The sequence below is a fragment of the Maylandia zebra genome, linkage group LG23 (genome assembly GCF_041146795.1).
Source record: "Maylandia zebra isolate NMK-2024a linkage group LG23, Mzebra_GT3a, whole genome shotgun sequence".
Lineage (NCBI taxonomy): Eukaryota > Metazoa > Chordata > Actinopteri > Cichliformes > Cichlidae > Maylandia > Maylandia zebra.
The window spans coordinates 8776651-8799535 of record NC_135188.1 but is presented as its reverse complement, the minus strand read 5'-3'; the positions used below and the strand labels follow the sequence as shown (position 1 = coordinate 8799535).

Below are 22885 nucleotides of genomic sequence, written 5' to 3'. Positions count from 1 at the left end.
TGCAGTCACTTCTTATCTGATAAAAACAAAAGCCACAAAAAATGCACATCTATCGATCTGACTTCCACTCATACGTAAAAGGTTAAAAAAAAAAGTGAAATTATCTGAAGCATGTGCATGCGGGCTACATCGGCGATAACATCATCTACAGCATATGCCACCTTGCATATATCCTTGTCCTGATCTGTCAGTCTCTCTCTGAGTTCAGTGTGTGTGTGTGTGTGTGTGTGCGTGTGTGTGTGTGTGTGTGTGTGTGTGTGTGTGTGTGTGTGTGTGTGTGTGTGTGTGTGCTGGGAAGCACACTGCAGGTCACAAACACCTCCCTCTTTCACTGTATCGTGTGAGTAATAGGCTCCACCACTGGCTCCTATAAACATGTTGTTGACGCCACAGCCAGTCAGAGATACCTGGTCGGCCTGCTCCGTCCCCTCTGGCGCTCCCCAGGAGAACAGTATGTTTGCAGATTGGCGACGGCTGCTGCTGTTGCGAGATGAACTGAGCATCTGTGCCTTTAAAGACTTCTAAGTGCGCCTCTATCAGAGCCCACGGTCAACTGCCCACAACTCCGACGCGCTAGGCAAGCAGACAAGAGCTACCTTACTCATATAAAGGCATTGGCTCACCTTCACAGGTAGACCCATGGAATGATAACTATGGAATACCACTGGATACTTCTCTCTGTGTTTTTACAGCTAACCTTCCATCCAGGTAAGACTGAGCCTTTACACTTGACGCGCCAGTTTACGCAGACAACTGTTGCTTTTCAATTTTGAACAAAGAAAGGGTTTCTGTTTTAATGCTTGCTATTTTGCAGCCCAGTGTGATAAAGATAATCTACGTATAGCGAACCGTACCGCTGCACTTGCCTCCCATCGCGATTTGTCCGTACTTCTCTTTGTTCTATGAAGTAGTCAGATCTGAAGGGTGCTGAATAAGACAACCCGAAGTCAGAGAAACCTAATGAGGAAAGTGGATACTAATGCGGACGATCTGGGCGCTGGAGCTACTTTAATATTTTATGTTATACTGGGAAAACAGGGCGCTATTTAAAAAAAAAAAAAGTAATCAAAACGATAAAGTGTTGAACAATGTGCAAGAGTGAGCTTCAAAGAGACTTCTTGATCATTTTGTGCACGATGAAGCCGTTTTTTTATTTTTATTTTTCCTGGAGCTGCACATAACCGTCAGTATGAAAATTTATTGGCGTCTCTTGATTCACAGGAAGTATGCAAAACGTCTGTCGAAAGCAGGACTGCATTCACATGTAATTTCTCCCTTTTTTTAGATAAATATTGTCACATGTGTGACTTTTAACACTGAGCAATGTAAAACGTTTCGCCTGCGCTCCGGGTTGGTTGTGTTTTGATCTGAGGATGAATATCAAAAACACATTGCAACTGTTGTGTTTTGGCATCATCTTCAGAGTCCAGCCGAATAGGTCAATCGTCTATAAACAGCTAATGATATCTTTACTGCCTTTTAAAAATACTCAGTGTCAGTTTTTTTTAATTTCACGATTCAATTTTTTGGTCGCTTTAAGTGGGTTGATGTGCAGCCTGTCATTTTTTAAATTCGATTTGGGTTGTTGTTGTTTTTTAATCTTGTTAGGAAACAGAGTTTTGGATGTTCCCAGAGCTATCTCTATGGAAATTTATGAAAAACCGACATTGGCCATGCATGTTTATAAAAGCGGTGAACCGCGAGTGTTGCTGTTTAACTTTGCGCTCTTTTGCGCACATGGTGCGTCTACGGAGCTTCTTCCAGCTCAGGGCGGCATCAGGTGGACTTCCATCTGACCGACAGCTTGGCAGCATATAATGCGCCCATAGGGGACGGTTGATGTTCACGACATTTTCACCAGGGGCTTCGACTAACTGCCACATTTCCAGCGAGCGCGCACAAGCTTACCTGGCATATGACGCAATACGGCACGCCATGAAGTTTGCCTTTAGCCCGCTTACGCACAGTGTGGACCTAATTAAGTTTTACCATGTTTGTTCTGCATTTGGTGGATATAAGAAATCAGATCAACTAAATAAACGCTATGAAGATTCAGTTAGGCTTAATATACATCGCATGCAAATTAATCTCCTTCTTTTATACTGATATCCAAATGTTCACGTTTTAACTCAGGGCAATGTTGGTATTATTTACAGTCTCTTAACAGGGTGTATTTGTATACTGATACCCTGCTATTCCTGAAATTCCGTGTTATTTCATCATTTAAGATAAATGTATTCTTGCTACACTTCCTTCTTACAATAGTGTCTTTCTTCATGACTTGTTAGTGCCAGACTGGCTCTCTGAACAGTGTTTATTCATTTACATATTTTATCCAAGTATGAATTAAAAGGATGGAAAGAGCACATCTATTCACATAAAAACCTTGTTGTTCATTCCTGTTGTACTGCTGCTGCAACCACAGTCCTATAGTGTTTATCACAAGTGGCTTCAATAAAGACAGTGATGTTTTCTCAGGGAACAAAAACATTACTCGAGCAACTCAATCTTTCCCCACCTGTTTTCAGTTGGTGCAGCAGATTAAGACTCTGGGTAACACCCCCGCCCCTTTAAATACAGACCATGCTACAAGCATTTGTTTTATTTTATACCATGACTGGTAAAAAGCACATATTAATTATTGAGTGTTTTTTCATATGGCACATTTTTCACCACCAGTCTGCTTTATAATGCCAGCATTTCTTTTAACTATCATAGAACAGTTTACATATTCTGAAGCTGTTTTACTTACACCGCTGATGCAGATAAATGTTTTGAAAAGTCATTTCCAGCTTGAGGGTCTGGATCCATCAGAGAACCCTATTATTAATTTAAGGGGTGCATAATTGCTTTTTGTTTTGTTTTTTTAAGTTAATCAATAAATTGATTGATTTCGTTTTTTCTCGTGAAAATCTTTCTTTTTGGTCTCCTAGCATCTTTCAGTAACAATCAGACATTGATTGACTAGCAACTTTTTGGCAAAACATCTTGTTTTGTGGAGCTACATCCTGAGTACAGAAGCCATGAGTACAATTCATGTTGTTTCAAGAAGTCACAAGTCATAAATGTTGAGAGCAAATAAATATACTGAAGAAGTTTTACATATAAAGTTCATGTCCCTGTTGGTCAATTTGTGAATGATGGCCAGTATAAATCTTTTGTTTTGAAATCTGATGTGGGCTACCCTTATGTTTAACTTTACATCAGAGATTTTATCCCTAAGCTTTCATGATGCATGGGAGGCTTGTGGGGCCATATAAGTGGAAACATCTTGATTTCACAGTGCTGAAAACATTTTACTGTTGTACAATAGCTTTGGTCAAGTAAAAACAAAACAAATCTCCAAATGGATAAACTGTAGGGCCTTAAGTTCATATGAAGGCTTAAGAAATAATGCCTTGATTTTGCACTTTCTTGCATTTTCATACCCGTGGCATTCATTTAAATACATTCTTTTTCCCATTCAAGGTGATACAAAGCCCACTATCACCCCTGCCAGACCCCACGTCGTCATCCAGCTCAACGAACCCTTCAAACTACGTTGCCAGGGTGAAAACAGGATACAGTGGAAGCGGGAGAGGTCAAAGCTGCTGGCAGCAAACAACATCGATGGGATGTTGACATATTCAATTAAGAAGGCTCTGCCTACTCACATGGGTCGCTATATCTGCCAGGAGGAGGGTTCCAAGGAACATGCCTCCATCTACATCTATGTGAAAGGTACCTAAATGTTTCTTGGTGATTAAACCCTTTCGAGACTGTGTGGTAATTTTGTGAGAGAGAAAGAGAAAGGAGCGTGTACGCAGGCTGCAGGGAAAAGTAGACAAAATCTATGTGTGTGGGTGTATTAGCAGAAGAAGGTGTTTGTGACTTTGCCCTGGACAGGTACAGTAGCTACCAGAGCTATTTATTGAGTGTATGACTGAGTTTTACTGTATTTCTTCTTCTACATGACCCAATATCCCCTTGGCCCAAAGCCATCACTGCTGGCTTCTATCATGTGCTGATCATTCACTCCACAATCCGTTCATCTACGTTTGAGGCAACAAGCAGGAACTGCTTAGCAGATGATATTTAGAAATATTGAGAAGTAATTTGTTTGGTAATCATTTAAATCGTGTTGGAAGATAATCCTGTTTTCTCGTTAAGGAACTTATTCAAAAGGAATATCTACAGATTGATAATCTTTCACATGTTAGTCCTGGTTGTTGGTTGTTTTGGCAACAATTATGGTTCCCATGGTAATAGCAGTGTGACTTAAGACTACAGATCCCAGATTTCACAGGGCACAAACAGCACAAAGTTAAGTCTGAGTTAAGTAGCAACAGTTTCTAGTTTATATTATCAATTACCTCAAACATCTGAGATGAGCCTTCCCCAGCAAGACAATTAACTGCAGAAATTAGTTGGAGATGCAAAGCCATCGACCCAGCCTAGAAAGTCCTCAGTCCCAGTCTGATAAAGCATCTGCAGAATCTATCAGAGCAAACCAATCTATCGAGTCAGCATCTCACAGTACTCAGGGGGTCCACTGAGATCAAAAGAGGACTTGTTTTATTTGTATCAGAGCTGTTTCATGGTTGAATTTGGAGATTATTAGCAACATAGCTTTAATAATAATGTGAAACAGAAAAGACTGTCACAGCAAAGTACATTGTTCCTCGTATATAAAGGAATTGGATAGCCAGCATTACATCCCCATTATTATAATAAAAAGTTCAAATACCCATATACTGTTACCCTGCTTTCATGCTACCTTTGCAATTTCTTTTATTTATTTATTTTTTGCCAGATCCTGGAAATCCCTTCAGAAAACTAAAGGTGTCTAGATATGTTACTCGTGAGGGAGAAAATGCTTCCTTCCCTTGCCTGGCAACTGATCCAGATCTGGAGAATATGCACCTGGAAACATGCTCCAGTAAAACTCTGCCCCCTGGTCTCCAGTTCTCCGCCAGCCTGGAGCATGGCATTTACATGCACAACACACAAAAGGCCTACGAAGGTTGCTATGTGTGTGCAGGAAGACTCCATGGAAAGGACGTCAGATCAGGCCAATTCTTCCTGAGTGTTGTACCAGGTAAACTAGTGTGGGTGTGCAGCATATGTACATTTTTCGATTTGGCTAAAATCAACCAAAGGAATGACATCACATGAGGTTTGTTTTATTGCAGTACCCACTGCGCCTCCTGTAGTTGAGCTCCAACCATCCACAAGAGTGATTCTGACCCGAGGTGAGAGATTCTCCCTCACCTGCAACACCAGTAATGCCAATAGAGAAATCAACATCACGTGGGTCACCCCACCTGGCTCGGTGAGAACCTTCTGCCTTTGTCTTTGCTGTGTGCTTTGCCGTCAGTGAAAGATTTAACTGCTTCCCTTTTTGAGTTGCCTTAAAATTCTGCATTTGTTGCCATTCCAAATGAGCTGCTACAATTTGGTGCTCCAAAATGAAAATAATTCAAAGGAAATTAATTCAAGTCCCTTATAATATTGGCGAATCTTTCACTGGTAGCACAGCCTCGTCCTTGCGTCTTCCTGTTGCCTGTCTTTAAAAAGTCCACAATGTCTAAGCTTCAGGTATGCCTTGCAGTGTACCTTGTGAGCTACCGTAGGTGTGTGTGCTTGCATGCAGGTGGTTGTGTGCATGTGGTAATTTGTGCTTGGTGAGCATAGACATGCAGACAGGGTTAATCTCTAGAGATCTCTGGGCGTTGACAGGGTGCCGTCTGGTATCCACAGCAACCAGCAAAGGTTGGCAGTTCTTCAGAATCCCTGATGGAAAAATTTGCCAATAGCCACAGAACGACACTGCAAATCGATGCAGTACGGCCACAGGATGCTGGGAGTTACATATGTGAAGTTAGGAATGGAAAAGGGGTCAGCAGCAAGTCGGTGTGGCTCGATGTATATGGTGAGTAAGTGATGTAATTTTGTTTTTTGCATTTAAAGCTGGACATGAACTTAAGAGTTTTTGTGAATTATTCTCCTCAAAAATTTTCTGCATCATTAAGTTTTCAGTGTTTTAAATGAGTTAAAGGGAACCCAATACACTGATTTCCAATGGTATCAGTATTTTTTGATTCCACTAATGAAGCTTTGTATGATTCATGCTTTTAAAAAATCGTTTTCTTCTGATTGCCTCTCACAAACAAAATATGTGAACATCAGGTAGGTGTTTCTACACTCACATCCAAAGCTGAACACCATATATGACCATATTAAGCATGTTCTCTCTCATTAATGTCATGGGGCGATCGTGGCTCAAGAGTTGGCAGTTTGTCTTGTCATCGGAAGGTTGCTGGTTCGAGCCCCGGCTCCGACAGTCTCTGTCGTTGTGTCCTTGGGCAAGACACTTCACCCGTTGCCTACTGGTGGTGGTCAGAGGGCCCGGTGGCGCCAGTGTCTGGCAGCTTTGCCTCTGTCACTGCGCTCCAGGGCAGCAAAAACAAATACAGGCCATTTACCATATAGAGTCAAGAATAAGAACAAAACTGACTAATGTTGAGCTTTTTGCTCATTGGTAATACTTAAACATACCTTGCTTGAAACTTTACCAGTGTTTTATATAAGCATCCACCATTGCAGCAGTACAGATATGACTAAAACAAAAAGGAAGAGCATAACAGTTAAATGAGAAGATATATTTCACTGTGATTATTAGACATTAATTAGGCTGAACTACATGTAACCCACTGTACAAGAAGTTAAGGGAACAAAATAGCATTGATTCTGTACTATCACTTCCACTTTCTTTAAAGACGTTAATGCATCTGGCACTAGTATTGTGTATATCATGAACTCTCATGGACCATCACCACTTAGAGTCACATTTTATGGTGACAACAAAATAAGTTAATATTCCTGAAACAGTCACTGATTATCTGGCATGTGATAATAATAAAATACATAAGTAACATCATGCCCCAAATAACAGACCAAATCAATCAGAGCATACAGTGGTACATTTTCTCCCAACCCCTGATGAGATCTATTTTCTAGGGGTGCAACGATACACAAAATTCACGGTTCGGTTCGGTTCGATACTTTGGTGTCACGGTTCGATATTTTTTCGATACAAAAAAAATGTTCATGCCTTTTTAATTTGTCATTTATTAAAATTATAAATATATATTTTAACTCAAAAGTACAGTTTTTAAATTTAACCCTAACCCTTGTGCGCGTTTTTTATTTTGACAGCGAATGCGCACCTGCGGACCACTTATGTGCAGCCCTGGTTATTTAGCTCGTCATATTGCAGCCACAGAAATTCTTTTGTCCATGAAACCATGAAGCTGCACTTTCTTTTTGCCTTATAGTCTGATTTGTCATAACTTCTCCGTTTTGTGGTAAGCTTTTCTTTGGCTGTCACTTCTTCACCCTGACCTGTCTTATTTGGCTCAGCAGAACTAAAATATATATCCTGCTGCTTTTACACACGCACTCACATAAGCTCAGCGATTCTCTGCACGATCAACCTCTCACATGTTTAAGCTTGCTGCGGGAGATTTCACTTGTCATGTTTGCATAGTAAGCTAACGATTAATAAGACGATGTCAGAGGAATTGGTGCACAAATTTTCATCACTCACAGATCAGTGCTGTCGCTCTCTATACACAGTTCGCGCGATTGCAAAGTGAAAGCAAAAAAACAAGCGCAAATTCAAACGCGATTTCAATATGTCACATATTGACAGTGGCTCACCGATGCCAATGACATAATTACCCAGCTACATTTCTGAAAGAATGCAAAAGCATTGACATATATTTTTCTTCCTACAATAGCCCGACGGGCAGGGAAGAGATAGATTTTGGTAGCCCGACTGAAAAAAATCGCTAGCCCCAGGACGTCGGGCTAGCGATATTGCAAGCCCTGTATCTGATTGAGGAATCACTCATCTTTGGAAAAGAGAGTTTATTACAGAGAAATGTCTCTTTCCAAAATAAAAGCTATACTATCCGCTTCTTCTGGGCTATATTCTCAGCAGCATAAGGAGAATCATGTGCTAACAGCTGTCTAAATGACTCGGCTAAAGTTAGTAGCATGCTTGTTGTTTTTGTCTTTGCACTAGGATGATGTCGGCGTAAATGTGCAGTCATATTCGTTGTGTTCCCACTAGTGATTTCAGGTTAATCTCGTTGAAATGACCTTAACGCCACAACACGGCAAATCTCCGTTAACGAGCTACCGCCGATCGCCCCGTGCATGGGGCTAGACGGCCAACACGTTAACGAGCTAACTGCGCTAACACACTAGCTCCCACCCATGTAATTGAGCATTGCACGGCACATCCAACATACTGTTTTACTTTAGTCCATGACTCGCTTACCTTCAGGGTCATACGTCACATGAAAACCAAAATAATTCCAAACGCCAGATCTGGAGAGCTTAACTTCTGTCTTGCTAGCTTGCCCTGCGCTCTTCCTTCTGACTATGCTGTCTGTGTTGAGCACTCAGTGGATCTGCGCTCGACAGTGCAGCCTAGGCGGAGTAGTCGAACGCAGATTCACTGAGCGCTCAACACAGACAGCATCGTCAGAAGGAAAGTTGATAAAATAAATTACAAATGTTGTATTGTTCGATACATATGCATACCGAACCGAAAGCACTGTATCGAACGGTTCAATATCGATACGAATATCGTTGCACCCCTACTATTTTCAGTATTTAAATTTATCCTAACCCTTTGGAGTGCATGTGTTGGATGAGAACAGCACTAGTTAGATAATTCAGACTTCGGTGCATTAATCTACAAATTTGACAACAATTTAATTTTCTTATTTTTCAGAAAGAGGATTCATCGACTTAATGCCCACAAACAGCAGCATCTTTCACGTCCGCTCCGGCGAGAGTTTGTCCCTGAAAGTTCGAATAGTGGCTTATCCAAAGCCACACATCTCCTGGAGCTTTAAAGGCCACGAGCTGAGAAACACAACTGACCATGTGATCACCACACACAGTGATGAATACAGGTGTGACAGCACACAAGCACACACTTGCTTTGTTTTATTTAATTGTTGGAAAGATGGAAACATCATATTCAGCCAGGTTTATTTTAGGTGAATCTCTGGTTTAGCTGCAGGTCATAGTCCCTTTAAATATACAGTTGAAACAGTGCCCTGGGGTTTATTGTGAAACAGGAGCTGTCAGACTGTGAATGACTGTCTTGAGAAATAAAACCATGATATATCTGGAGTGTAACCTACATGCTGCAGATAGAAATGTGTATTCTGATGTAATCCTGCGTGCCTCCCACCCTCAATATTACTGTCAGGAGATATGGCATTGTGAAATATGTTGAAAAATTCTGCAACAGAAAAAAAGATAATAAGAGTATATCCTGTTGGGTGAACAGCTTTTAAAATACTTATTTTTGGCAAAGAAGATATGTGTTTATTGCTACACTTTTTATGTCTCAATGATCATTAGAATTGAACTTCATTTGAGTAATGCTTCATTACAACAGGAAGAAGACACCCAGACTAGTTTCAAGATGTTTGCTGAGACTTGTTCCTAATAAAACCCTGATGCAACCTTTAAGCCTGACTTTAATATAACTCGTAAATATCCATTGATACAATTGATACCGATAACTAGAAAAAACTTCACCAGATGAACAGAATCAACTTTTGGGGGTTTATTACTACAGTGGCCACAACAGTGAATAGATGCAAATAAAGACTGAAAAGATTTAATACTTGTCTAATAATATTTTTAATATGCATACTGCAGATGCACATGAAAGAGCAGAAAACAAAGAAAAGATGGCACAATTAGAGCTTGAATGAAATACTGTGATATTTGAATCTTAAAAATCAACAAATGCACTAATAAAATAATTATTTTATGCTTAGTTACATCAGTGAGCTGAGGCTAGTGCGGCTGAAAATGTTAGAGGGTGGAGTTTACACCTTTCAAGCCTCCAATGGTGATGCTTCAGCAAATCAGACATTCACCGTCTTTGTGATCAGTAAGTTGTTTTCACATTTTTTTTGAAAGGTTTCATATTCCCTTAAGCCATGGGATGAATTTCATGACCCACCCATAGTGTATTTTACACTTACTTTGTGTGGAATGAAGTCCAGCTCTCCACCCTCACCACACCTTGCAAATATACCTTGCTAATGCTTAAACCAATATTTTTCCTCTGGTTCATTGTCACATACCTAACACATTGTGACATTAACTTGTGTTTATCAGGTAAACCAGAAATTGTATCGATTGACAGCCCAGTGAATGGACAGGTGCGCTGTGTGGCTGAGGGTTTCCCTGCTCCCCAGATCACCTGGTACTACTGTGAGCATCCATATGGCAGGTGAGATTTTTAAAGCTTCTAAAATCCTTTCTATTTACTGACTACTACTTACTGTTACCAACATGTCAAAATATTTTTTTAAAGGGTTGTGACTTCTCATAAGATGTTTCTGTTTGTCTTGCTTTTCTCAATGTTTTTGTGGACGGGGCTGCATCTTGAAATGTCATGTCATACATTCCTGCACCACGTTTAGCAATGACAGCTGCTGGGGCACTGCCAAACATATCTGACCAAACAATGGCCTTCAAAGCCCCTGATTAAGTGTTGAGCAACTTTTTTTCCCAAAAATAATATAGCTAGAGAGTTTCAGTTATTATGCTGACTGGTGTGATTTCGTAAGGCTTTAAACATTTCAGTTTGCAAAAATGAAAAAATGGATGTGGTCCCTCAAGGGAAACTACACATTTTAATTGTGATAAAAACAAAATATTTGCTCAATTTGTAACACAGCTGAAAGTAAAATAATAATTAGCAGAGGCAGAGTGCAATGGTATGTGCTGCACTTTAGAACCCCAGCCTAAAGTAATTATACTGGTTGGAAACTCATATTAGCCAGATCGGTCATCTGTCTCATAAACTGACTAAACAAAGGAAAACCTGCCAAACCAAAATCAATAGCAGCTCTGTAATTTGTAGCCAACAAACAAAATTCTCTAATGTTACCCAATTATTAGATTTATGTCTGCAAAAAAAAGTCTCATGGCTTTAGCAAGGCAATGAGGCATGCATGCATCTGTGAATTTAACAAAATACTTTCCAGAAAATCTTTCTAAATACAACATTTTCATTTTGCATTTCGGAGAATTCTTCTTGGTTTACTGCGTATTTTAGCACTGTGTTTGCACACAACACTAACCATTTATTTATTTGGAGTTTTATCTCCATATTCAACCTTTAACATGGCTGAAATGAAGTGCATGTCAAGGGTCCTAAAGGTCACACTAAAGACACATTGGAAAGAGTCAGGAATGATGATGATGGTGGAATGTGAGATTGAGGGATTTGACTGGGCTGACCTGTGATTGGTTGACTGTGATAAAATGACCCTCCCATGTGACAGGGGATTGAGAAGTATTGATTTGTGATTGGTTGGTGCTACAAGTGAACAGGGTTCATCTTGTGTCAAACATAAAGTGTGCTGAAGGAGAAGCCCTGGGTTGCTGTAGCAATACCAATCCAAAGCAGCTGGGTCAATGAATCACTGCTGATAATCCAAACTTTAGCCAGTCATTTTTAAAAAAAAAAATTGTAGTCAAATCCACTTAACGCTCACTACATGCACAATCATTAAAGGCATGTAAGGCATGTATATCCAAGTAGAAGGTAACCTGATCTAAGTCAGCCTATCACCAGAGAGCACTTAAATAACTGCTACTCTTATTAGTACAGTACCGTCAAAGGTTAATTACAAATATTTCATCTTTGGTTCATGAGCACAAAAAGACATCACAAAAGGTGAAACTAACAGCTGCTGTTGTACTAAAATAGAAGTGCATGCTTCTGTGGTTCTGCATATTGTAAAGTTAGGTTATTTGAAAGGGTTTTATAGCCTCAGGAAAGTAATCTTTCAGAGACATACAGAAGAGATTCCAGACAACAGACAACCGTTTTGAAATCTAGATGATCCCATCAACTCTTTTGTCAACAGTATATAATCTTCTGCCTTCAGGTGCTCCCAGCAGGTAAATTCCACCCAGGAGGAGCTCAATGTCATCACCATCACACTGTTCAGTCCCATGTTTGGGAAGACAGAGGTGGAGAGTCGGGTGAACATCAGCAGAGCACGGTTCAATACTCTGGAATGTGTGGCTACAGTGGAGGGAGAGCAAGCCTACATACTTTACTCTATTACTGGTGAGTTGAATTCACGGATATACATCCAGTCATACATAAGCAGCACAGGTAGTCTAAATAGGGGTTGTGGAATTAAAGGAGGCGTTGACGTCTGTCAGTTCACATGTTTTGCTGCTGAAGTGATGCAATCCTCTCCATGCTTTCTTTGTAATATTATAGGACAACAACAGAGGACATAGGTGTAAGAATTTATTTACTTTTTGGAACACAAAAAAATTACTGATCTGGCAAACTCTGTCTGTGACTCCATGCACTAAGTTATCTAAGCAGGTCTTCCCCTCAGTGAACGCCACTGAGGGGAAGGATAATTCCTCAGCAAAATATTTACTGAAAACATGACTTTGGCAGGGATTAACCCATAAATGAAGTCCTACTACTAGATGTTGTTCATCTATGATCTGTTAGGTAAACATTGGTGAAGAGATACCACCGACATGATTGGCTCAGATAGCATTTGGTGAGTCCATTGTTTACTTCATGACCCCAAAACCACTTTTTTGTAACGGCCTCCCCATCTGCTCTGCAGTGTCCTCAAAGTAGTCTGAGTCTGAGCTGAGTTGTCCCCAAATGAGCCTGGAGGACTGGGTTTATGCAAGACACAGGGGCTAACTGTGGCTCCAGCGGGTATGTGGGCGAGCATTATGAGGAAGACGAGTGTTTGTGGCCAGACAGGACAGGCCTTTGGGAGTGTGTGCCCAGGATTTTTCTGCTTTACAGAGTAACAGCGGACCAGACGGAGGCGCTGAGACTGTGGAGCACAGTAGGAGTCCTGGCAATGCCGGGCATTGTGGGGCTGTGGGAGGCTCGGAGGTGTCAGTGAGCTGCAGCAGAGAACACGCAGAGCTTTAGAAACCACTGACAGGTTTACAGGGGATTAGTTCCTGCAGACTCTGCATTCTCAGATTTGAAGTGGAGAGAAAGCTTCTTATCGCTAAAGAGCTTATTACACCCCACTGTACAGAGGAGCAAAACAATAAGGCATCACAATGAGCCAGACACAAAGGAACAGAACACTGATTACTTCTAATTATTCCCAGCACAGCTGTATAAAATAAGGACAACATTGTGGCTTAAAAAAAAACAAACTAAAAACAAGGGGAATTTCAGCAACTAGCAAAACAAAGTGCATAATTTTTTAAACAAAGAATAAAAGCACAGAACTCCACAGTATGTATACTTGTATAATTGGATTAGTTTGTGGTTATTTGATCAAAGTGGGCTTCACTGTGACTTAGACTTCTCTGTCTTACCTTATTGCCTCCGTGTCAATGTCGTTTAGAATGTAAACATGACAAACCTTGAAAAGATTCCCCGATTGGCTCTATCAAACATTACTGTTTCTGTCTCTCTGCAGAGAAAAGAGTTCCACATGACCTGTTCACCCCTCTGCTAATTGGCTCCATTTCAGCAGCAGGCATCCTCTGCCTCATCCTTATCATGCTGTTCTACAAGTACATGCAGGTAAGAAAGCACTGTACTTTTCCTGCATGCCCCACCCTCTTTGATTACATTTATAAACAAGTGAATAGAAAGACCAGAGAGATGCCACATGTAATTAATGCATGAATTGTCTTTTGATATCTCCGTGTCTTATTGTTCACACTAGAAACCCAAATATCAGATTCAGTGGAAAGTTATCGGAAACGACTATGTGGACATTGACCCCACCCAGCTACCGTACGATGACCAGTGGGAGTTTCCGCGAAACAACTTGCGCTTTGGTGAGCATCCGGAACCTATTCACCAAAATCTGCACTGTGTTCCGTATCTAGGCTCCCGTAATTACATTAATCCATAATTTCTGACACACTGCAGCCCTAAAATTTATGTTCTGGGTGCCATGTCTTAGGTGTAAGTAGGGAGCAGGATGATATGAAGATAAATGGGGGCTTGTATCTGTAATAAAGCCTAACAGTCCAGTGGGTATGACATCATCGTTGCCACCCTCAGGCTAGTTCCCATTGATTGACAGCCACTCTGGTTTCTGTGTATGGACACAGCATTAGGGGCTTAGCCATGTCTGTGGTCTTTATTTACTAACCAGTTCCACAGTTCATTAATGATGAAACCCCACTCCCTCACTGCAAACACAATATTGTTGACATATTCTGGGTGTTTTCAACAAACCTTAAACAGGATCCTGCATGTCCTGGTGCCTACGTACACAGCCTGGGGGTTAAAACTGCTGCTGTCCTAGGAACACTACCATGGAACTTGTTTGTTGGAGAAAAAACAGGATGGGGATTAACAGTTTTGTTTCTGTCTCCATTTTTTAGGGAAGACTCTGGGATCTGGTGCATTTGGAAAAGTGGTGGAAGCCACTGCATATGGACTCTCCAAAGCAGATTCAGTCATGACTGTGGCTGTGAAAATGCTCAAATGTAAGTGCTGTCAACACACATGCAAATGAAGTGGGATAAGCACTGTGTAGCTGTTTTGACTATGTGAGAAATGTGCACAGTAGCTTCACGCTGTCCAGAAATTCTAATGAAAACATAATTTGCCTGCAGATGCCTGTAAACAGAGTCATTACGTGGATATTTTTTGGTGGTTTGCACGCTATGCTATATAGCTATATTAAAACATTTCAACAGAGCTCTTTTATTTCATTTAGCTCTCAACAATTATGTATTTTAAGCTAGCAAATACCAGATCACGATACGCAAGCACTGCTTAACATGAGTTTGGCTACAGTGTACCCTTAATATTTCAGTGAATAATGAGTGCATTGCATATTTTTCTTTCCACAGCTAGCGCTCATGCCACAGAGAAAGAAGCACTAATGTCAGAGCTGAAAGTCCTCAGTTACTTGGGAAACCACATTAATATTGTCAACCTGCTGGGAGCCTGCACAGTTGGAGGTGAGGCAACCATTTTCGCTTGCGTTATTGTTTATGACTGGAATAAAGTTGTAAACTTCATAAATTGCTGCAACTTTTGAGGAGATTTATTTTCACTGTACTGCAGGTCCTACCCTGGTGATCACAGAGTACTGCTGTTTCGGAGATCTGCTCAACTTTCTACGCAGAAAGAGAGACTTGTGCATCTGCTTTAAGCTTGAGGACGATTACTACAACCGCAACGTCATGCAGCAGAGAGTCACAGATGGGTCAGGTTCTTTTTTATCTTTAAAAAGTGATTTATTGTCCTGTGGAAAAGACAGAACTAGTATTTACTATCCAGAACGTGCGTAGGAGGAAGTTATTTGGACAGCAGCATGCTTATGTGTGGCTGTATTCAGCTGAGACCAGACTGCTCCTTTCCTCTTCACAGTGACAGCTTGAACAGCTACATGACCATGAAGCCTTCTGTTGCTGGCAACGCACCGGTCAGCTCATCCTCTGAGAAGAGAAACTCGCTACGCAAAGGCAAGCCGGCCAGCCATTCATCAAATTTCTCCTATCTTTATTAGCACGCCAAGGTGGTTACATCATCACATTGGAAAAATCATCTTCATTTTGTTTGTCTTCTCAGGTGGTCCTTACGTTGAAGCAGACACGGAGAATGAGATGTTTGCTGATGACGGTTTGTCTCTGGACACCGAAGATCTCCTCAGTTTCTCATACCAAGTTGCCAAAGGCATGGAGTTCTTAGCCTCGAAAAATGTGAGCATCCACTTGAATGTCATTTTTTAATGGCAGTCCATATAAAGCAGCAAAATACATATGTTCTGATTTTTTCACTCACAGTGAAAAAATTTGGTGTCCTTCCAGAACATTCTAGGGAGGTTTTTACTCTTAAATTTCTGTACACCTTTAACATTATCATTACCACCCCACATTCTGTCCTTTTGAGCTAATGCTATAGGGTTATATTGCTTGCATAAGATCAGTATTTCTTGTCCATTTTCCTCATAACTGTGCTGCAGGTTTTGATGTCCAGTCATGACAATATTAGGCTGGACACAAACGGCAGTCCACATTTGTTTCACTATTTATTTTCTACCATATATAAAATGCATTTTCTTTACATGGACTACCAAATTAGATTTGTGGATAAAACTCTGATGCCTGATAATCTGACCTTTTTAACGCAGCACATGGATCATGTTTCCACAGCTAGTAAACAGATCCAAAATGGATGTTGAAGCAAGCTGCTGAAAAATTCATTGGTTGTGGAGGCAATGATACTGAGGCCAGTGTTCTCATGTATCAGTGTCAGTGGTTGTATGTTACAGACCCAAGTGTGGAAGCTCAGTAGCAAAGAGCATTCAAAAAAAGCACCTCATTCATGACTATGTGATTAACTGTTAATGTATGTAACATGTATCATGTATCACTGGATTGTATAAGTAATGATGCATTTGTTTTTCAGTGTATTCACAGAGACCTGGCTGCCAGAAATATCCTACTGACTGAAGGAAGAGTGGCCAAAATCTGTGATTTTGGCCTTGCCCGAGACATCACCACAGATTCTAATTATGTCGTCAAAGGCAATGTAAGTCTGCACTAGCTGCAGGACACACAGGGATATAATATTAGAGGCGTGATACATCTTTAGTATCACTAGTTTGGAGTAGGATAAGACTGTTTGATAGGTTTGGAGGTCATCCGCTTAATTCATCACCATTCAGACCTACTATAAAAATGAATTCCTTCCTTATGACCTATTCTAGTTCACTAGAAAGTGAGATTTAGTTTAAATGATGGTTCATTTGAATTCACTAGCAAAACTTTCACGTGCTAGAAAATAACTAGCAGGAAAGGCTAAATTTAAGATTTCACCAGAATCAAAATCATCAACAGTGTCACAAGGAAAGATTTGGACTTTATAAGTGATTATTTGAACAAGATTTTTGTTTGTTTGTTTGTTGATTTTAGCTTTCTTGCTAGTATGAACTCTACTCTTGTAATGGATTCACAGGAACATGGTACAGACAAATCCGGAAAACTGGAAGCTTTTGTTTGTGTAGTTCTCAAATTGTAAATCCAGGGGTTCATTTGCCTTGCCACACTTCCTGATATGTAAATTCAGGAGTTATCTAACGTACCTGTCTATAAGACGAGCTTTTGTGAACACAGTAGCTTACGTGTATTTTTCCCAAACCAGTGTAGGTACCTGATCTTATCTGTCTATGGAGAACCTGTACTGGATTTAATTTATATTTTATAGAAGAATCTCTTTGTGATAAAGTTTTCTTTTAGCATATTACATTTTTTCCTTGTTTCAACAGTGGCCTCAGTTGTTCTGTATCCCTCAGGTGCTAGACAGCTGCAAACACAGTACTTTATTAAAAAGAAAAAAAACTTTAACACTTACATCTCTTATGCAAGTAGTCTTATTTCTGACTGACCTCTATCCCAAATTTATTTCTCTATGCATGACAGCCAATAAACTGATTGTCAAATTTGTGAGGTATGAGCCTCACAAATTTGTGCCGAGCTCTGCGTGTTCTTTGGGACCCCAGGCAAATACCGTCTGCATACTTTGTCAAGGCTATTCATTTATCAACCCTCTGTTGCACATTTTCTGTCCCCAGCCACATAAAAAAAACATTTCCAGGAAAAGGTTTCATGTCACATTGTAATTTATTGCAAGTTGCCATATACTCACTTTACCTTTCAGGCTCGTCTGCCAGTGAAATGGATGTCTCCAGAAAGTATCTTTGAGTGTGTTTACACATTCGAGAGTGACGTGTGGTCATATGGCATCTTGCTTTGGGAAATCTTCTCACTGGGTATGTCTCTCCATCCACTTTATGTGTGTTTGTCTGGCTATCTGTGTGTTTTCACAAGTGTGTAATGTAACTAAATATCTTGGCTGAACATAGGAAACAGTCCGTACCCTGGTATGCAGGTGGACGCCAAGTTCTACAAACTAATAAAAGAAGGATACAGAATGGATGCCCCAGAGTTTGCGCCCAGTGAAATGTGAGTTTTTGTTGAATTGAAATGTGGATCATCAAAAGGAGAGATTTAGTGAGACAGATGGAGGTGGACTAGGACTAGGAAAGAGTGTAATGAGCAGGATATCAATAGCAGCTTTCTTTCTTCCTGTTGTGCTTGGCTTTTCACAAGAAAAACTAAAAATGAGGATGTGTTAAAACTTTCAGATGGAAGTGAGAACAGAAAACAATATACACAAAAGAAACAGGATATAATAATTGTATGTTTGATTACTGCTGTGCAGGTATGAGATTATGAGGTGCTGCTGGGATGCTGACCCCTTCAACAGACCCCCGTTCAGGAAGGTCGTGGAAACGATTGAACAGCAGCTGTCAGATGCCACTAAGCGTGTAGGTTTCAACATTTGAGTGTTGTTTTCTTTTATTATCCAAGGCAACATTCCTGGAAAATAATGTACCCAGAATACCTCACAGACCGTGAGTTTAGCTTAGATAGACTTTTGTTCCAGTTGGTAGGGTTTATTAAAGGACAGGAAATTATTGTTAGACAAGCCTAGAAATAACAAGATATCATTTCATTTTTGGAATCATATTAAATATAATAAAAGCAGTGATTCATACTGTATTATCTTTTGTGTGACAGGACCACTTTAGCCAAAATAGGATTGTTATTACATTTGAAAATAATTTCTATTTGGGAGTATGGCTTAATTTTGGATGGACCCAGGCCTTGCACATGTATACATGTGGAGCTTAATGTCTAAGAGAGAGTAACAGCACAAGCAGCAATCACTGACAAAAAACATGAGACCGAGCAAGTTAGAAATGGTAAATGGCCTGTATTTGTATAGCGCTTTACACTACATTCAGTCATCCACCCATTCACACACTGGTGATGGCAAGCTACATTGTAGCCACAGCTGCCCTGGGGCGAGGCTGCCGGACACTGGCGCCACCGGGCTCTCTGATCACCACCAGTAGGCAAACATTGGGTTAGTATCTTGCCCAAGATATTTGGGAGGGCCTGGGATCAAACCACTGACTTTCTGGTTAGTGGCTGACCTGCTCTGCCACCTGAGCTACAGCAATCCTAGAAATAGCAAGAATGCTTGAAAAGGACACGGTATGTTAGAGATGTGTTGTGAAGTCTCCTGCAGAGGCATTATATGATGAGTAATTCTGCATCCCGTATGAAAATTGTCAAGATAACAGAGCTGTAGAATTTTATTACAATGCTGTTGATGGTTGTTTAGGCTCTGCCTAAAACCTGGTTTTGATCTTGAGAAAAAAAAAGAAAAATAAGAAAGAATGAATAGGAAAACAACACAGCTAAAAGACAGAGTAATTGTGTAGATGAGACAACACTGATCACTGATATGTTTAAAGTTAAACACGCCAGTAACAGTATCAACCGTCACAGATTTTTGTTTCGCTCTTTCATCTTATCTTTAGATTTATCTGAACTTCAGCTCCATGCTTCCTATGATGCCTAGAGCAAGGGAGGAGCAGAGTTCTCAGAGCCCAGCGTCTCACCATCTCAACTCAGCCGGCAGTAACAACACTCCAACTCAGCCCTTACTAGTCCAACACGAGGTCTTCCTGGAGGGAACAATCCTCTCAGCCGAGTGGGTGTGAGAACCCACCCGACCTGTCTGGCTGCCTCATAAAGTGCCTGTAATGATCCGCCACAAAACACCCAACCACTACACCTGCTCCTCAACCTGGTACCAGCAGCATTTTTTTGTCCTGTGTTGCAGAAGGAAGGCATTTATCTTTGCCACTGTTGTTGACGACTACGGGGAGAACAGTTGGACTAATGCTCCCCTGCTTCCAGGAAGGAACTGTTAAGGCACCAGGGAGAATTGAGGGACATCAAGCGTTACTCTAAAACTGTCATTATGTAAAACCATATTACACTGTAATCAGTTTTGTTTTGTTTTTCCAGTTAATTTTTTCCTTACACATTTCATACAGGTTGTTTTGGTGTTTTTATTTTTTTACCTCTTTTTGTTTCTTGCGTTTTTTCCGGGGCGTGGGGGGAGTGTCTCTTTTCTCTCTCCGATATATATATATATATATATAGTAGTGCTGTCAGCATTAATCTTGCATTAACGGCATAACCCGCATTAACGTGGCAAATCTCCGTTAGCGAGTTAGCGTGGGGCTGCGCAGCATCAATGCTTTAGCGCAGTTAGCTCGTTAGCGTGGTTTGCTTGTTAACGCGTTAGTGCTGTCCAGACCCACGCATGGGCCGATCTGCGCTAACTCGCTAACGGAGATTTAATTAATGCAGTTATGCCGTTAATGTCATTTTAACGAGATTAACACTGACAGCACTAAGATATACATATATATATACTTTTTGCATTTATGTGTTCTGTTATTGTTTGTTGTTTCCTTTCATGAAAATGTATGTAGCATTTTTATTTTTACTGTGGTTTGCTGTTGCAGTTGTTGGAGGAAAAAGCACTCAAGGCACTTGAACTTCACATCATTCCACATACTAACTAATGCAGCTTTTACTTTTTTTTGATATCCTGTTCTGTTATCATCAGTATTATACCCATCTGTTTAGATCTATTTTACATGAAGGAGCTACTTTTCAGGGGCCAATTGAAAATGAGATGATAAGATTCTGGTGTATAAGCTATTAGACAGCATGTTATGCCATGCTTAGAGTCCGTAAGTGCTTCATGTTAGTTAGAACGTATTTCTGCTTTTTTGTATGCTGGAGGTCATTTCCTAGACACTAAACACCTGTCTTTGCTGAACCATATTACCACATTACCATGACTTGGGGTGGCACTTATTCTTTACACACAGTTGTCTTCAGAGAGATGGTACGCTAGCTTTTCATTTATTCGACTTTTGACTGCTTAACTGTATATAGGTATAGGTAATAATGCTTTACGATGAGATGTTAGATCATTCTTTACAACAGAGACGATTCCTGAAGCCTTTAAGTCTTCATTTTAGTTTTCTTAGACAAGCAGGTCGTTTTTGACAGATGCATTGCTGGAGTTCTCCTGTTAAGGGTGTAAATAGCTGTTAAGGTTGATATAGTTCCTCTCCTGCCACATCCAGTGTATGATATTTGTTTACAAGCATGAGACAGGTACTGCCATTTCTGCGCTGTGTTTTCTCTGTATTTCACCTTCTATCCCTTCACAAAGGACAAGGAAACAGAAAGGCAGTTGTTTTCACCCCATGCTAACGCTGTACTTCTGTATTGCAGTACAGTGGTTAAAGTCATATGAAATGCCATTAAGTGGACTGCAGTATTCCCTGAGGTGACAAGCAAGAGGAAAACACAGGGTCTTCCAGGCTCTAACTTCAGATATTGACACTGGGTACAGAATTCAGCGTGTCGGTCATCTCATTGTTCTCCGGCCAGTAGCTGGTTTCCCAGCAGTACCTCTCTTCTTTGTATCCAGCTGTTTCCTCCACCAGAAGCGGGACTTTCAGCACCTCTCAGCCAGTAGTCTGTATCAGTCCAGACCTTTATGAAACCCCCTCTTCCTTGTGGTGGATGTTATGAGGAGCACCCAGAAAGTGTCCTGTTTGAGTGTATGAACATGTGTGCTTTGTTCTATGCTTGTGTGTGTGTATGTGTGTTTGTGTGTGTGTGCGTGCATGTGTGTGTGTGTCTGCATGTGTCTGTATGATTACTGTCAAGAGGTGCCACTACTAAAGAGTCATCAAGTCATTTAGGCTTCAAAAACCCCACAGTCTTACTGCTCTGTCTTTTTGTAAATATAAATGTGCATATATTTTAAAGTAACATTGCTTTTGAAGATGTTTATCTTATTGAGGATATGGTACAGAATTTTATTATGGTGTGTTTTATGTGCGCACAAACTTCCTACTGTAGATTCAACTTGAGAAATTGCTTTTGTCTGTGTTGCCACTGCAACTTTTCACTCTGGCTAATTTTAGCTAATTCATTATCTCAGCCAGTTTTGCCAGTTCACTTGGTAACTGCCAAAGCTGAACTGCTCCTTATGGTCATGTGTGATCATCACAAAGTCAATACAATTCTACAACCAGGAAGAAGATGTCTCAGAATAATAGAGAGATCAGTTGTAACTGCATTTCCCTCCTCTCATTTAAGAGCTTTTGGTTGCATTTTGCTGAATATTTATTAAAAGCTTTAGAGTTATTCTGTAAATTTGATGTGTTGTTATTACACGTGTCAGTGTAAATAAAATTTGTGTATATTGAATTCCCAATCAAACCTTTTGGTCCTTATTTTACATCTTTGCTCCCACAATTCAACTTACTGTATAGCTCTGGCAATTTTAACTCTCTTTATACTAAGTCATTAGAATAAAGAGAACACATGATGGCTTAGTATAAAGGAAATCCTTAGGTTTCTAGGCTGAGGAACACATGTCCTTATATGTTTCTCTGCCACCTGGATGGGGATGAATCTTCACTGCAGGTTTTTGCCCTCAGGCCGCTGTCACAAGTGATTCATCCAGAAATGCATACACTATTATATATTGTACATATATTTATTAGTTTCAGGTTGGCCATTCTTGTATTTTGCTCGTTTGTGTTGTTGTGTTTGCACATCTCTGTTGCTTGTGGGGCTCGCACACAAGAATTTCACTCGCATGTGCTGTGCCAGTGTGCCTGCACATGTGATGTGACAATAAAAAGTGATTTGATTTGATTTGATTTGATTTTGATAAGCTCTACATTACCAGAAAATTGAGGTTAACTGGATCTCAGTTTTGCCAAATAAAGTTACAGATGATACACTATCTGATATTTTTTTGCCATTCTTCCTGCTGTATTTTAAATCCTTTGGCTTGAACCCAGAAAAGGACATCTGTTCATGAGGGGAAAGCCACGAGGAGGACAGCAGCACT

At 40.4% G+C, this 22885-nt stretch overlaps 1 protein-coding gene across 2 annotated transcripts; it reads left to right on the top strand.

The window, feature by feature from the left end:
- The first annotated feature begins 376 nt into the window (after positions 1–376).
- Positions 377–22640, top strand: kita (KIT proto-oncogene, receptor tyrosine kinase a). Of its 2 annotated transcripts, none has more exons than XM_004557143.3 (21): positions 377–708; positions 3469–3720; positions 4793–5077; positions 5172–5311; positions 5740–5911; positions 8786–8969; positions 9852–9967; positions 10198–10312; positions 11982–12166; positions 13521–13627; positions 13773–13887; positions 14443–14547; positions 14917–15027; positions 15134–15275; positions 15440–15534; positions 15641–15771; positions 16481–16603; positions 17732–17843; positions 17937–18036; positions 18296–18401; positions 19464–22640. In XM_004557143.3, the coding sequence occupies exons 1-21, from the start codon at positions 645–647 to the stop codon at positions 19644–19646; spliced, it is 2943 nt and encodes a 980-aa protein (XP_004557200.2). In that variant the 5' UTR covers positions 377–644; the 3' UTR covers positions 19647–22640. The 2 variants fall into 2 exon arrangements, with proteins under 2 accessions (XP_004557200.2, XP_004557199.2); XM_004557142.3 differs by having other exon boundaries at positions 5719–5911.
- Positions 22641–22885: the final 245 nt, after the last annotated feature.